A 15,191-nucleotide genomic window follows, 5' to 3' on the forward strand; every position below is an offset into this window, starting at 1 on the left:
AAAGCCCCGGTCTGCCCTGCCAAACGCTGATCAGGATCAGTCCCAAAGCCCCAGTAAACTCATGCTTAGCTCTGAGGCACCTCCCACCCCATTCACTAGCACGTGATGATGAGTTCCCACTGGGTAAAGATTAACCTCATGGACAGAACTGCCTCCTCCAGCCTCACCTGCGGGGATCGTGTACTTCCACAGCAAATTTCTTCTCACGGAAATAGAGATTTTCCAGCTGTTTCCATTGAAATAGCTAGGAGAATTGGGAGAGAGAAGCAGAACATGGTCACTGAACAATCACCAGTCCTCTTCCCCCAAGGTGGTATAATTTCAGCAAATTACAATTCCTGTGTATCCTCAGCTATGGCATGGACTGAGCAATAACTACATTCATAACATCAATTAAAAGAAACACATAAATGTAGGATGCCCCCTCAGTAATTTCACACTCCTACAAACAGTGTGCTGCAAACTGAGGATTTTGCCAATGACAACATCTGCTTCCATCAATAGCACATTTAATTTCACTGCTAGAAGTTCCCAGAGATCTTGGCAGGGCAGTTAAAGTCATTTTCTCTCTGATTAAACACAAAAATCTCTTTACAAAGTAATTGTATAGACAACTATGGTCTACTTCCCTGAGTTAGAACATCCCCAGGGAATGGCAGCAGCTTGGAAAAACCAAGTCTTGTGAAGACACTGTCTGAGACATCCAGCGTGACATTTTGGAGCAGGGGTACAGCATGTACGGAACAACAGCAGCTACAGGAGGAAGCCACCCCCAGCACATACTCCTGCTAGAAACCCACATATTTCCTGCAAAGTGCCAGCTGGGAGAAGAGATCAAAGTCAGTCAGGGCTTGGCAGCTGCACCCTTGGGATCAGAATTTCATACGAATTCGCTCTCCTTTAGCAGCAGCATCAGCCACCCCCTGGGGATGAGCCATCAGGGGCTGCATCCTCCCAGCGCAGCCCAGGCTGCTCCCCGGCCCCTCAGCCCAGGTTTCAGCAGCACCACCTCCTGCCCCCTCTCTAGCAGTGCCAGGGTGCCTGGATGAACATGGGGACCCACAGGGTGTCCCCAGGGATGTCCCCTGACCATGATGGGGTGCACAGGTGCAGCAGCACGCTGGAGTTCACATCAGCTGCTTTCCAGAGCTGCAGCCCACACGCAGGTACTGGAGGTACCTCAATCCAGCTGGGCAGGCAGGGACAGGGTTCAGTGAGAGACCAGCCTCCGACACCAGGCATCCAGCTGAGGCACCCAGACCATCACAGCAACTCCTTCCTTTCCCCACTGGAGTTTTTCCAAAGCCTCCACGGGTGCAGCCACCACACCAGAAACTCCCAGGACACACAACATTCCCACTGGCCTCTGCCAAAACCTGACTTGCCGTGCTCCCTCCCACTACAGGAGGACTTCAGGTTTTGTAAAAATGATGTATTACACTGTGCTGCATCTGAAACATTTATAACACAATGAAACATAACCCAGCACATTTGTTTTTCAGAGAAAAAGTGGCTCTTAAAGCAGCCCTTCCCTCTTTAATTAAAACTTTCCTTTCTAGGACTACAACTACTAGAACCCGCTGTAGAAAAAGTGAAGCCAACTGGAAATGTAATTTACTTAAATTAATTATTTTCTAGACGACTGTGGAAGTTTCACTCAGCTGCTTAAATAAGTTTATGTTTGTCTTACAGCCCTCCTGCCCAGTCACGCTGCCGTCAGAAGCGCCTCTTTACAACTCTGCACTGAGCTTTGAAAATACATATATTTTAAAAAACGCGAAAGGAAACAGCCCAAGCGGTCTGTCAGGACATTGAGAAATAGCGCCCGTGGGTGCTCCAGCAGGGATCCCAGCCGGGATCCCACCGGCACAGCCCCGGCTGCCTCCCCGCGTCCCGCACTCACCTCGCCCCGCTGCCGATCGCGGCTTCCCGGCCGCGCCGGGCCGTGTCAGGGGTGACATGGGCAGGGCCGGCCCGAGGCGGCCGTGCCGTCCCTCCGTCCCTCCGTCGTGCTGCTCTGCCTTGGCAGCTTCGCCTCCCGCTGCTGACACACGCCTGACATCACCACCCACCCGCTCCGCTGCGACGCCTCCCACACCCCTTTCTTTCCCCAGATAAAGGCAAAACCCAACGGCGGAGGGAACGAGGAGGATTCTGCGGAGGGGCTTCACCCCTTGGAGCACCCCGGGTGCCTGTGGGGGCCAAGGCGGGGGCAGTGGGGGTTGCTCGGGGTCCCCGCGGTGCCGTGTCCCGGCCCCGCCAGCCTTGACTCACACCCAGGGGCGACAGGTTCGACCAGAAGCATCATCCCGGCGTTCCCGGCCGGCCGCCCGCCCGCTCCCACGCTCGTAAAAACCCTGGGCGGGCTTCAAACATGACCTCTGGAAAAAAACTGCCTTGCTGCCTCTTATCGCGGCGGGTGATGACTCCCCGTCCCCTTTATCACTTCCTTCGGGTTTTTCCCCTCCGGACGCGCTCGACATTCCTGAGGACTGCGGGAGAAGGGGACACCTGCCCGAAGGTGGTGAGGGTCGCGTTTGGCAGGAGGACAAAAGGCAGCAGCCCCAGCACCTGGAGCAGCCTCCTGCCCAGGCAGAGGGACACAGGGGGCTGGGCGGACTCCTCCGTCAGCCTGTGCAAATCCGACACCAGGATCACTTGCAGTACCGAGAAAGGGAAGAAAAGCCTTTGCATCTTTAAGAAAACCTGCATGGAGTTGCCTCAGGATGTGGGTAGAGCCTTGCCCCATTTCCTCCCCACCCTGTGAGACCCATCCCAGTCCAAAAGGAGCTGACAGGCGCCCCAAGCATTCGCAGCTGGGTACATTCACCACAAAGACATCTCTGCCTCCTTGACCAAAGTCTGGGATAACTCCAGCTCCCTCCTCTGCTGCTCCACAGCAGGAGAGATAGGAATTGGTGCTGTACACAAGACACATCTTTGCTCTTGTGGACTGAAAAGTGCCCTATCCTCAAACTATCTCACTTAACAATATAAGCTCCTTAGCAATCACCTCATCTGACCAACCCTCCTAACTCAGGTCCTTGTAAAAAAGGTTGATGATTAAATGAACAGCTTCCAAGTAAGTTGAGAGCTAATAATATTTATACAGATGCACACAGAAATAATCCTGAATGAAAGTATTACAAGTTTCTGCCTAACACACTTGGATTCATAAAAACAAGAGGGAAAAAAATGGACTCAATACAAACAAGGACAAAAAAAAGCAATAAAGTGATAACTTTCTTTAACTGAATTTTTTCTAACTCTTGGTCAAAAGGCAGCACTCAGGAAACCGTCACTGCACTAGAGATCTTCTGCTCCCTTCAAATACTCCCTACCCTGTACAGACATGTTCCTAAATAATTCCTAACTTCAATATTACCTAAACTACATGTATATTTAAAGACAAAAGAGTGGCAAAAAAAAAACCCAAAACAAACTGGAACTGGTTTTTGAGGGCTGGAAGAACAATTAGGAATAATTAAAATGTTTTTGTGGAAGTTTTGCAATGTATGTTCCTTTTAACCAGATGATTAAGTCCACCTGAGCTAATTAATGTTTTCTTAATAGCCTTCCCATCCATGTAGGTTGTCAGATCCTTAAATGCTCCTGAAAACTCCTACTGAGCATCCCAGGGGCTGCCTGTCTGACTCTTGGGGAAGAATTTGGCCTGGTCAAGGTTTCTTTTCTGGGATTTTTTGTAGAAGGCAGAGGTGCAGCTCTGGTCACATCTCATTACCCAGGCACCTCTGTGCACCAGCCAGACTCCTACCACCCAGCTGCTGCTTTTCCAGCCCACGAGTTTAGGCTTCCTGCATTTCTACTGTGATTCAATTCCAGATACCAAGGAACACTGAAGGAAAAGGAATCGCCCTCCTTCTCGCACAGAAAGAACTGTAATAGTCTAAGAGACATGGGATGCCCAAATGTTGAAACACCTTAAAAGAAGCAGCTCTTTTTTTACCTGGCTGATCTTGCATCCAGTTTTGAATAAAATGCAAGTTTGTCCAGGCCTGATAGCAGGAGAAAACTGGCTCAGAAAAACGGCCCCGTCAGGATTGCAGGCAGGAGCTGGCAGAGCCCCTCCCCTGAGACATGCAGGAGAGCTGCTCAGGGGCTGCTGGCTCAATATTCCTGTGAGCCTGATGGATTTTGTTTAAAAAAATAGTATTTTAGTATTTTGTTTTCAAGTTTTTTTTTTTGCAAGGAGGTGAAAATGTGGAGAGCAGCTGAGTGCAGGGGCTATGTGGCCACACGCTGCTGCACCAGCCCCAGGCACAGCACGTGTCATAATTGTACCTGGGATGTTTCCAAGGTTAGTGGCAAATTCTGACCAAGAGCTAAATTACCCAAATCTCTGACTTTCCACCCAAGGGGTCTTTGGTTAAGGTCAGCATGGAAGTGCAAGCCATGCCACAGTGTTTGCAGCAGCCTTTCCCTCGGGAAGCACTTCCAAAGTACCTCGTGGTACGTGCGGTGCCTGCAAGGAGGCTCAGCAACCAGCACCTTGGGAGCTGGCTGGGAACGGCAATCTAAAGACAAATCTGGCAATTCAGAGCAAGGAAACATAAAAGATTTCTGCCCACAGGAATGCACCCCACCCAAAAGAGGGAAATTACCACCCTGGCAGCAGTGCTGGGAGCAGGGCTGTGTTTCAGCCCCTCCACTGCACTCGGCTGTCTGGCATCCTGCCTTCAGCTGGAATCCTTCTGTTACACTGCTGCGCCTGCCCATGGAGAGAGGCATTTGAGGAGATGGCAGGAGAGCCAAACTGCCCCACCTGCAGCAACTTTGAGGGAAAGAGGCAGACAACTCCCAACTCTGCCAGCATAATTTGGCAGAGCTCACCTGCAGGCATCCTTCATCCCTTAAATATTAAGCCAGTCCTCTAAAAATCTCTTCTATCCTATTTTTTTTCTAATACTTCATGATCCTTTTTTTGCCTGATCCTCACTAGCATTGGCATCATAAGACCGAGGGATGTCTCAACATGAAACTGCCCCAAAACGTTTGTGTTTTGTGGCACGTGACGTTCTAGCAACTTTTTGCACATCTGGAAAGAACTGAATTTCAGAGCAGTCTCATAAAAGCCCTGTGCTTATTTTAAGTAATTACGTGAGCTTAGTATCTTCTATCTAAATCAATGGCTTGGTGAGAAATAAACACCATAAAAGAAATCTCTGCCTAATTAGAGCTGCCTGCTGAGAAGGCTGTTCCAACGCTGCTGTGTTCTAAACTATTCAGCAAAGCAGGACAGCACATTTACATGAAGTAAATGTTCTGCAAGGGAAAACTTCCAGCATCAACTCTTAGCATATGTTGAATTAAGAAAGAAATATCATAATACCTCGTCCTCACAGATCAGGAGCAATGCATCCCAACAAAGAGAAAGTCAAGCAAAAGCGTAAGGAGGCTTGCAAGGATGAACAAAGAGCTCCTGGACAAACTCAAACACACACAAAAATAGCCCTACAGAGGGTGGGAGAAATACAGAGAAATTGTCTGAGCAGCCAGGGGTCTGGTTTGGGAAGCTAAAGCCCTGGGAGAATTAAATCCAGCCAGGGATATTCTGAGGGTGGTGAGGCCCTGGCACAGGTTGCCCAGAGAAGCTGTGGCTGCCCCTGGATCCCTGGAAGTGTCCAAGGCCAGGCTGGACGGGGCTTGGAGCAACCTGGGATAGTGGAAGGTGTCCCTGCCCATGGCAGGGGGGTTGAAATGAGATGATCTTTCAGGTTCCTTCCAGCCCACACCATCCTATGATAAACATGACCCATTTCAAAATGAGTATATGCTAACAAAAACACTTCTGAGAACACAATGCAGTCAGGACGTCAAGCAGTAGAACCGATATTCTTGGACATTTGAAACAATACCATAGCAAGATTAGTTCTTCTCTTCAGATAATGTAGTTAATTTATCATGAGGGAGTCACCCACATAAACACAATGAAGTGGGAGAACAAGTCAAAGAGCCTTCTCCAGCCCTCAGAGGATCCCCACATACTGGCTGAACACAGAATAAACTCAACTCGTACCCTAATACACCCTCCATTAACAAGATAGACATTGTTTATCTCACCAGTGAGAAGAATGGGGTAGAGGTAAAGGGAGATCTATTCTGGCTTGAAATGACAAAGTCCTGGGACGTGTTTTATATTTTCCCTAATTGATTCAGAGGATACCAGGGACAGGATCTTGGCATGCCACCCCACAGCAAGCAGGAGGCACTACTCCAAGCAGGAGGTGTCCCTCAGTATTAACTGCAGCTGAAAGAGACTATGTTTACAAAGCAGCAGGACTGCAGAGCTAATCCCAGGTCTGAGCTCAAATCTGAGCAAGGGTTGCCAAACTCAGTCCGTTTTAATGCCCTGTGAGACTTCAGGATGATAATCAAGTGAGCTCAGTGTAACCTCCAGCCAGTGTGGAGCCACTGTTTTTATCTACAAAGACAATTTTCATAAATGACACACAAAATAATTCTCCCTTTTCAGTCTGTTACAGAGCTGGGGCACAGTGCTTCCCTCAGCTGGCAGTCCTGGGTGAGGGGTAACACTTGGGCTTTGCTAGAAACTGCTCCCAAAGCAACACAAGCTCCCAGGAGTGACTTGGAGCAACAAAACTCCCAAAACCATCTCTGGTCAACCAGCAAAATATTAATAGCTGGAGCCAAACCTCCCCAGCCAGCTCTACACAGACAGCCAGGGCAGGTTCTCCTGGTCCAGCCCCAAGTCACACACCGGCCTCGCCGACATCGCACGCTCCCCTCACGGATGGTGATGATGGAGCACTGGCAGGGCTGGGCGATAGGGATCTGGAGATTGCTTCATCCAGGACTCTCCTGCAAGTTGCTTCCTGTGAGGAGCTCTCAGCCTTGGACTTCGTGCAAGTGTTGATCCAATAACAAAATCTTGGGATAACCACTGCGCTCCAAGGCTCGTATTTAGGTATCTTTGCCTGAAGACCTACTTGGACCAAGCCAAAAGATTTCACTTTTTGAGGAGGGTGGTTATATTTCTTTGGATTTAATGGACCCTCCATTGATGGGTGCAGCTAATATATATTTTATTATTAATAGTAAAATTTTATTCTAAATATGGACTTAGGTCTTGCCAAATGCCTATGATTCTATAGTGAAGCAAACACATGTGACAGCAGTCATAAACACTGCAGAAAAGACATGGGGAATAGAATAAATCCCCCTGGTGTGAATTCGCTGGGGCACAGGCACCAATTCCTATTAAAAAGCCTCCCATCCAAAATGCTGCAGCTTTCCCACCACAACAAGTATCAGAGAGGTTTGCACACCCAGAGATCACTCATAGATTTAAAATTCAGGAAGGCCAACTTGGTCTTCATTAGACTTGAACTCAACCTTTCCCTTCTATTATTCTCTATTTATTAATCAGCTGCATGTATATTTAAACATCACCAACTGGAGAAGTGGAGCATAATGAGGATGCTCTTTCCCAGATGGCTAAGGATAAACACAACAGCAGTTTTGATCCACAGTATAAACAGCTGGATAACACCAGCACATGGCAGTTGTGAGTTTGGCTCCATTCCCAAAAACCAAAGCAAGAAAATTCTGCTAAATCCAGCAAAAGTAGCACCTTTGACAGGAATAGTTTACATGCCTATTCCCCTCCTGCCTGCTGCTCCAGAGAGACTCCTGAGAGATTCAGGCAAGCTGCATATACTCTTCTCTCTCTAAAATAAATTATGATACATTCATAAATATGAAAATACGACAATACTGATTAAAAGGAACTTCTGCCTGCTGCATCACAGGCAGCAGGGCTGTAGGTACACTGAAATAAGAAGCAGCATTTTAATTCCAAACCCATGTCAGATGTGGGTGCCCCTCTAGATCTGATGTCTGCTTGTCCCCCCAAAAGTGATCTGATTCCAATCACTTATCCAAAGTGCACTTTGTATTGCAAACCCTGAAATATTTTTCATATAAAGAAACTGTCTGCATACTTAGCCACATATTACAGGCAGCCATGGCTCAGGACAAGCTGTGGCTTGGATAATTTTTGTCCCTTTGCACTGACACCAGACAAATCCTTAAGGGTATTACAGCCATATCCATCCCCACAGTTTCAATGAGCTTACTGGAATTACACCTTCCACCCGCATTTAGGCTCCTCTCTCTCACCTTCCCTTTTAATCTCTATCCTCTGTTATATAATTATAATTTCACTAAAGCCAACAACTATTCTCATTTCCATTGTAACACTTCCAGTGCAGAGATGACCTCTGGTTTTTATTTTATTTTTCTTAATCACAACTCCTGCTGCATTCAAAGCCAACGCCTCATAACTAACTGTAGCAGGGTGTGACTTGGTATCTGGGCCCTGCTGACCTTAAAAAATGTTCTTAATCTGCCTGGTTGATGTTGTAAACTGAAATCCCACAAGCATAAAAAATGCTTGGCAAAGCAATGCATCCAGCCAGGCAGGCTCCATCTTCTTGGAGAGCATTGCTGGTCACAGCTGGACATCTTGGCTGCAGAATGATCCTTTCCTGGCTGGAAAATCTTATAGATGTTGCCTAAAATCAGGGAAGTGCTCAAGGGCAAGAGGACCTCCTCAATGCTCTCCTTTGACATTCAATGGCTTCATCAAGCTGACTTGATTTCCAAAGAGTTCCTCTTGTGTTGCTTTTAGTGCAGGCATGGGAAGAGACATCTGGGATGAAACTCTGCGTTTTACTAAACCAAGCAAAGGAAGAACACGAGAGCTCACCCTTGGACACACAGGTATATAAATACACCAAAAAAACCAAGTCATAGCCTGCTCTGGAAAAAGAGAAGATCAAGCTGGAAGCTTGAAAGGGGGATTACTCCTTAACAAGGAAGTTTTGTTAAGCTGTGCTTTTTGGCACCAATACACTAAACAATATCATTTTGCAAATGTAAAAATTCCCTGGCGGGAAGCACAACTTCATGTGAACTCCTGCCCAGATCGTTCCTGGGGAAAGAATAGCAGACTCCCAGGTCTCCATCCCCTCATGGCTTAGATGTGAAGGCATGACCAGGAACAACGACAGCCCTGGCCCAGCAGCATGGCTCCAGCACAAGAAGCACCGGCTCTCCCACCAGCCATGGGGGTTCAAGAACCCTTCAAAGACTTTCAGGGCTCAGTCCTGTCACAAGGACACACATGTGGCTACAGGATGGAGGGAGCTCCCACCAGCCCATGTGTTGGGTGCCTGGTGGGTTTCCAAGACTGCTGTCTGGGCTCTCTGCTGGGGGCTCCAAGGGAGCCAGCAGCAAGGCAGGACCCTCTGCCCTGTTCAAACAGCACAGGAGGGTGTGGGCAGAGTTCACTTTGCAGCAGATACACTTGGAAGCAGTGGGTTGGAGAAGGAGGAGAACAATCTCCAGTACTTGGCATTTATTCTCAATTCCCCCTCAGAATTCATGGAAACACAGAGTTGCCTCTACAAGCCTGCAATTTCACGCAGCTCCCCTCGTATTCCGCCTCTATCAGTGGAGCCTTTTACACGTCACGCAGAAAAACCAAACTACAAAAGTGAAGTGAAAACACTGCCCAAGTACAAGGCCTTGCCAAAACACAACTGCTTCATATTTCTGTAGTTATCCCTGGGGGCTGAAAAATTCCCATCCTGAGACCACCAAACTCAAGACATGTGAGCCAAAGCTCCCAAAGGGCGTTTCCACTACCTAGGAGAGATTTACTCCCTCAGTGCCAGCAGAGATCTCCTTCTGCCTCCAGCCCTTGGTCTTTTGCCCACCAGTCTAATAAGCAACAGCTTAAAAGAGTACATTCTGACATAAAACACTATACCATGTTTCCCCCACAAAAAAAATCAGATGCAAAAAAACCTTACTTTTCGGGGCTTAACTTTGTCTTGTAAGTCGTACTGGCCGATTCCTTTGTAACTTATTCCAAGCCACCACGGGATTCCTTGTTTATCCTGAAAAATGGACGTCTACGTCAACCAAGAGCTACTTAAGAATTAGGCAATTCCAAGAGTACAGCCCTTTTCACTCTGTGACAAGTACAAGTAGGTACAGAACAAAGATTTTCTGGCAAACAAATTGAGGTGAAGTGGGTTGCTGGGGTGAACGTGGAAACTTTCTCCCTCTGCCTCCTGAGGCAGAGGCACAAAATCAGGTGGTGGCTGTGCAACGTGGACAGAAAAGCGACAGTGCTGCTGAAACAACAGAGTGTCACTGGCTGGAGGAGTGGCTGTGAAGGGGAAGGACAGGGGACAGAAAAAAACTGTGGCCAATGACTGCATCCACTAAATTCAGGCATGGACAGCCACAGGAGGAAAGAATAGCGTCAGACATCAGTTTCTCAGGTACCACAGTCATGGCCGTGACTCAAAAGTAAGGAGACATCATCTCTGCTGAGCTCTTCGGCACAAAACACTTTTGCCCCGGCTCTGCTCTACAAATGGGAATAAATGGTGTATTTCCATCACTCTCCAAAAGTATTTCTCAGCATTTCCCCACTCCAAGCACGCACCACTAATCACTTGCCACTTAGGAGGAGTCTTTTCCACATTTTATTTTTCTAATCTTGATTAATGTCTCTGGGGAAACTATTAACTGCTTCGGGTCTACAAGTGATATCCAGTTTAATTAAGATGATAGGAATTTAGCTCTTGATAGGATTATGTAAGGTTTTACACAGATTCCTTTCTGCTCTCTGGAAACAATTCTTAAAGTATATTGAATGGGGAAAAATTACAGAGCTTGAAAAATGTGGGGTTTCATACTGATAGAAGGGCACTGCATCATCCAACTGCTCCTTTAGGAATGCAATCCCACATAATAAGCTCAGCAACCACATTATCTATAGGCAGTTACTGACCTTTACTCCATAGTAATGAACTCCGTATGTTGGCAAAGCTTCTACCACTTTCATGTACCTGCAGACAGATTTACAGCATATCAGATGATTTTCTCCGGAGGGAATAATATCTATTAACATATTTTTTTCACACATACATCCAGGACACGTCATTTATCATTTGCATATTTTGAAGGCCTTAATAATTGAAGGCCCATCTTTTCATAAAAAAATTTAGCATCTTGGCTTGGGGAAAGATGGGGTATTTTGGCCCAGCTAAAGCAAAAGGAAAATCTCTCATACAACAGAACATTCAATCTCTTATCAGAGGATCACAGAACTGAAAGCAAAAATTCTGAACTGAACATGTGAGCCTTTTGGGAAATGTTGGCAGTAAAGGCCTGCCTATAATTATTCCATTATGGAGCTCTGGTTACAAAGGATAGGCTCCAAATAAATCTGTTTATGCCGTTGTACAACTGTTTCATGAGGCAATTCAGAAAACCACTGAACAGACCATTTTTCCCTTGTTCCTACTGAAAAAAGACCACGGATTATTGAGACAGATTTACAGGCATTGAGGTACGTGAGAAAAACTACAAGGAGCCTGCACCATGCAGCCATGGCCATCATCTCAAACATCTCATAACACATCCTACTGCATTTGCTAGTAGGAAAAACAGTAAATATTAATGGTAAAAGAAAAATACAATTCCACAGGCTCAGTGTGCAACTTGGAAGACCTTGCTATTTTGAAAGCCAAATTCTAAACATTTCAGAATTTCTTACAGAACTTAGGGTAATACTCGCCCTTAAGAGTTTGGAGTGAAAATTAATTGGATGGCAAGCAAGGTATGGAGAAGAGTCTTCCAATAAAGTAAGATCCAAACAATTTCTTTTGTGTTTGAGGTACCCAAATGACTACACAAATGACAAACTGCAAGCCTGTGAAATGTGAAACTTCAAATAATTCCCCTTCGCAACATAACTCAATAAAAAGAGAATCTGACAGATACAAACGACATCGTTTGCAGGCAATAATGACCCAAACAGCCTGCTTTGCCACTTCTCAACAAAAAAAAAGAACAGGAGAAAAGTAAAAATATCATCTTCACAAATTAACAAGTGTCATACTCACTGAACAATGGCTTGTCCTCTGGTCAGACCTTTAATTTGTGTATAATGCTCAATTACTCTGTCCTCACTGCAAACCAAGCACAAAACCCAATTTAGAGGCTCAGTGACTTTGTTCATGTGTTGACGGCATCTGTCGAAGCTCAGCCACCTGCTCAGCATGCAGAGCAGGGTCCCTCTGCATGTTTCTTGCTCTAGTTTACATTCTGGTTCTTGCTGATTTCTTTCCCACCCTTCATTAAGCAGTGTGGAGCTGCCTGGCTGGTCCCCACCATCGCATCCTGCCTTCCAGACTAATTAACGAATCATTTCGGATCAGCCTGTTCTGCTGCAGATGCTGCTGCAGAATAATGGTGCTAATTGTATAAATTCATCTTAACGTTCTAAAGGACCCAAACTTCAAAGGCTGGTTAATGCTCCATATCTAAGACAGAAAAAGTTTAACCAGAGCTGTTTTCATTCCAGTGGATTTTTTTCCCCTGACATTTCCTAGGTGAAAAAAACATTTGTCAGCAATGACCTTTTTGCATTTTTCCTGTTACATATTTCAACATTTTGGTTTGGAGGAATGTGAAATAAAATATGCATTTATGTGTCAGACACTTGAAAGCAAAGAAAAACCCAGCAGAATTCATTCTGAGACAAACAGATAATAAGCAAGCATGGTATACTTGAAAATCCATCACGTACACATCAAGCCTAAAAAACCAAAACAAATGAGGGAGTTGAATTTGCACAAAGGGCATCAATTCCAAGGAAACAATATCACTGATTCATCCTAAATGCTGTGCTCCTTTACATCAAATTCAAGCCCCAGAATTGGAACTGCCTTTCTCTTTCCAGCCTTTCTAGATTATTTTCTTCCCCTGTCCTGTTGAGAGGAGCTGGGTGGGCAGCTGGCAGCCAGCAAAGGTCACCCAACCACAAAGGCTCCACTGTGTGACAGATGAAGACCGAGGTGCTCTCTGCAAACCCAGGCTTGGCTGGAGTTCAGATTTCAGCTCCTTCTATTGCAGGGTCCCACATATTCTGATCCAGCAGTTTCTGACATAGCAATTGAATTTGAGCAAACTTTCAAGGAGGAATTTGCATCAGATCTTGCATAATTTATAACAGTCTAAAAACTGGAAATGCTTGAACATAAGCAACTAACTCCATGTCCTGGGCTGAAAACTTTCAGAAGAGTTTGCAAACCGCTTAAAAGTCATCTTGCTGTTATCATTCATAGCAATGATTTACATTTTAAATTAAACAGCTCACCAGTAAGCAAGTGATGGATGCTCCTGCAGTGTCTTGGTAGGGAAGACGGGCAGCGTCTTCAGGTCTTTTCTAGTGTTCTCATCACTGAAAAACCAAAAATGGCCCAGAGTCAGTGCTAGTGAATCAGAGATGGACTCATCAGTTTGGGCAGAAGGAAGGGCTGTATTTGCTACTCAAGAACGTGGCATGTTGCCCCATGTCAGGCTGTCATAGCAACGTAACTCTAGAGGCCCTCTCACATGACAGTGATGGATATGGTGTCATGCAGGCTCATTATGCACACACGTGATGCTCAGGCCACCAGTGTATCAATATTTATCTTGCACACCCTCACTCTTATTTGCTGAGTGCAGAATGAGCCCTGAAACAGCTGCAGAAGGAGAGCCTCTGCCCAAAAGCAAGGCTTGTAGTGCTAAGTTTTGCTCTGTCTTTCCCTAAAGCCCTTCCTCTAGACAATACATTTCATGAAGCAGCGTGGTATTTGTTAAGTCTCAGAGTTTAACGATGATCTGATTCAAAACAAAGGGTTTCAGTTCATATGCTTTAAAATATTTTCAGTGAAAATAGTTGTCCTGTACTGCCCATTGCCGAGAAAGTTCAAATATTCTGGACTCTCTGCCCAGCCTGGAATGAAACACAGCAGGGTTGAAGTATGTGAATGCAATTTGTCACAACAAAAACCCAGCAGAATATTTAAAAACCTATTTACAGGCATCAGTAAAATGGTTCATGTTTTCTCCTCACACAGTCCATTAATTAATCAGCTGAAACCTGCACGCCCCATTTCGGCAGGATTTCTGCGTGCCTTTGCAGCAGCGCCAGCAAGCACCAACACGACTTTTCTATGCAAAGAATGCATCAGTCACGTCCATCAGCATCTGCCTCAACTTTGTCCAGGCTTTCCTTGAAGGTATTTTTCTGCTCCCAACTTCTGTTTTCATCAGACTGAACTATTAGAGTTTTCATCAGAGCTATGCCCACCCCCCCCCCTTCTTCCGTCAAATTCCACAGCCTGTGCATCCCTAGAGTAGATCCATGGGCACTGTGGATGGAGCTCTGCACTCGAGGACACAGAAACCCCCCTCCCACGATCCCATCTCCCAGTTGCCACACGGAAAGCCAGGAGATGAAAGGTTTTTTTGTTCCTTGGGAGCACGGGCTAATCGCCCTGCAAGGCCCTTCCCCAGCCCTGACAATGAGCCTCAGCCCTGAGTGAGGGGGACCACCTCTGGGGACGAGCAAACAGTTCAATCAACAGCCTATTTATTCTTCAATGTCTTTGATGAAGCTGCCAAGAAGGGGTCCATTAACGCCGAGGAGCGCTGGCTGCTGCACTCTTCTGCCAGGAATATCCATTTTTCTTTGCAAGCTGGCCAGCACCCAAGTGCCACAAACAGGGACAGCTGGGTAGAAAATCAGGATCTCTCCTTCCACCGCTCAATTACAGTCAACGCTCACAAAAGTTGAGTTTTATTCACCCTGTTACAAGCCCATTTTGATGGGATCAAAACGCTGCAGGACATCTCAGCTTGCAGACAGAAGGTAGATAACCAGGGGTTTGTAGGGCCACATGGAAATGCAGACAGAGCATGCTCTCCCAAGGCCTCAGAAACCAGAGAAAAGAACAAAAAAACCACCCCAAAACTAAAAAAACAAGCCCTGAGCAACCGGGCCTGAACCCCCTCTTGGAGCTGGAGGTTTGGCCAGATGACCTCCTAAGCTCCTGTCCAACTTCAATCATAGACTCACGGGGTAATTGATTATTAAAACACAAATTTCCTCCCATTTTTAAACCTGACTCATCACTGCAATGGCTGCTCTAGCAGGCAGAGTTGGCAGGGAAATACGGTGAAGTAGGAAAGGTTTTGGAAGGAAGTAATAGCAAAGTAGCTCATTTTTACCAAACAAAAGGGCTGTTTCTGTAACTGCAGATTCTCAGCCCCGCAGTATTCATAATCAGAGGTTTAAT

General features: G+C 46.2%; 1 protein-coding gene across 4 annotated transcripts in view; it reads right to left on the reverse strand.

Annotated features, from left to right (window-relative positions):
- The window catches only part of FRMD4B (FERM domain containing 4B), a 92,662-nt gene that overhangs the window by 13,780 nt on the left and 63,691 nt on the right, over nucleotides 1–15,191 (reverse strand). For all 4 annotated transcript variants that reach the window (XM_069027627.1, XM_069027628.1, XM_069027626.1 and 1 more), the window contains 5 exons: nucleotides 13,223–13,306; nucleotides 11,967–12,032; nucleotides 10,850–10,907; nucleotides 9,858–9,944; nucleotides 168–244 (listed from right to left, as the gene is read on the reverse strand). In XM_069027627.1, the coding sequence (XP_068883728.1) occupies nucleotides 168–244; nucleotides 9,858–9,944; nucleotides 10,850–10,907; nucleotides 11,967–12,032; nucleotides 13,223–13,306 (372 nt within the window). The remainder of the gene's footprint in view (nucleotides 1–167; nucleotides 245–9,857; nucleotides 9,945–10,849; nucleotides 10,908–11,966; nucleotides 12,033–13,222; nucleotides 13,307–15,191) is intronic.

Source organism: Aphelocoma coerulescens, chromosome 12, assembly GCF_041296385.1.
Source record: "Aphelocoma coerulescens isolate FSJ_1873_10779 chromosome 12, UR_Acoe_1.0, whole genome shotgun sequence".
In the NCBI taxonomy this organism is placed as follows: Eukaryota; Metazoa; Chordata; class Aves; order Passeriformes; family Corvidae; genus Aphelocoma; species Aphelocoma coerulescens.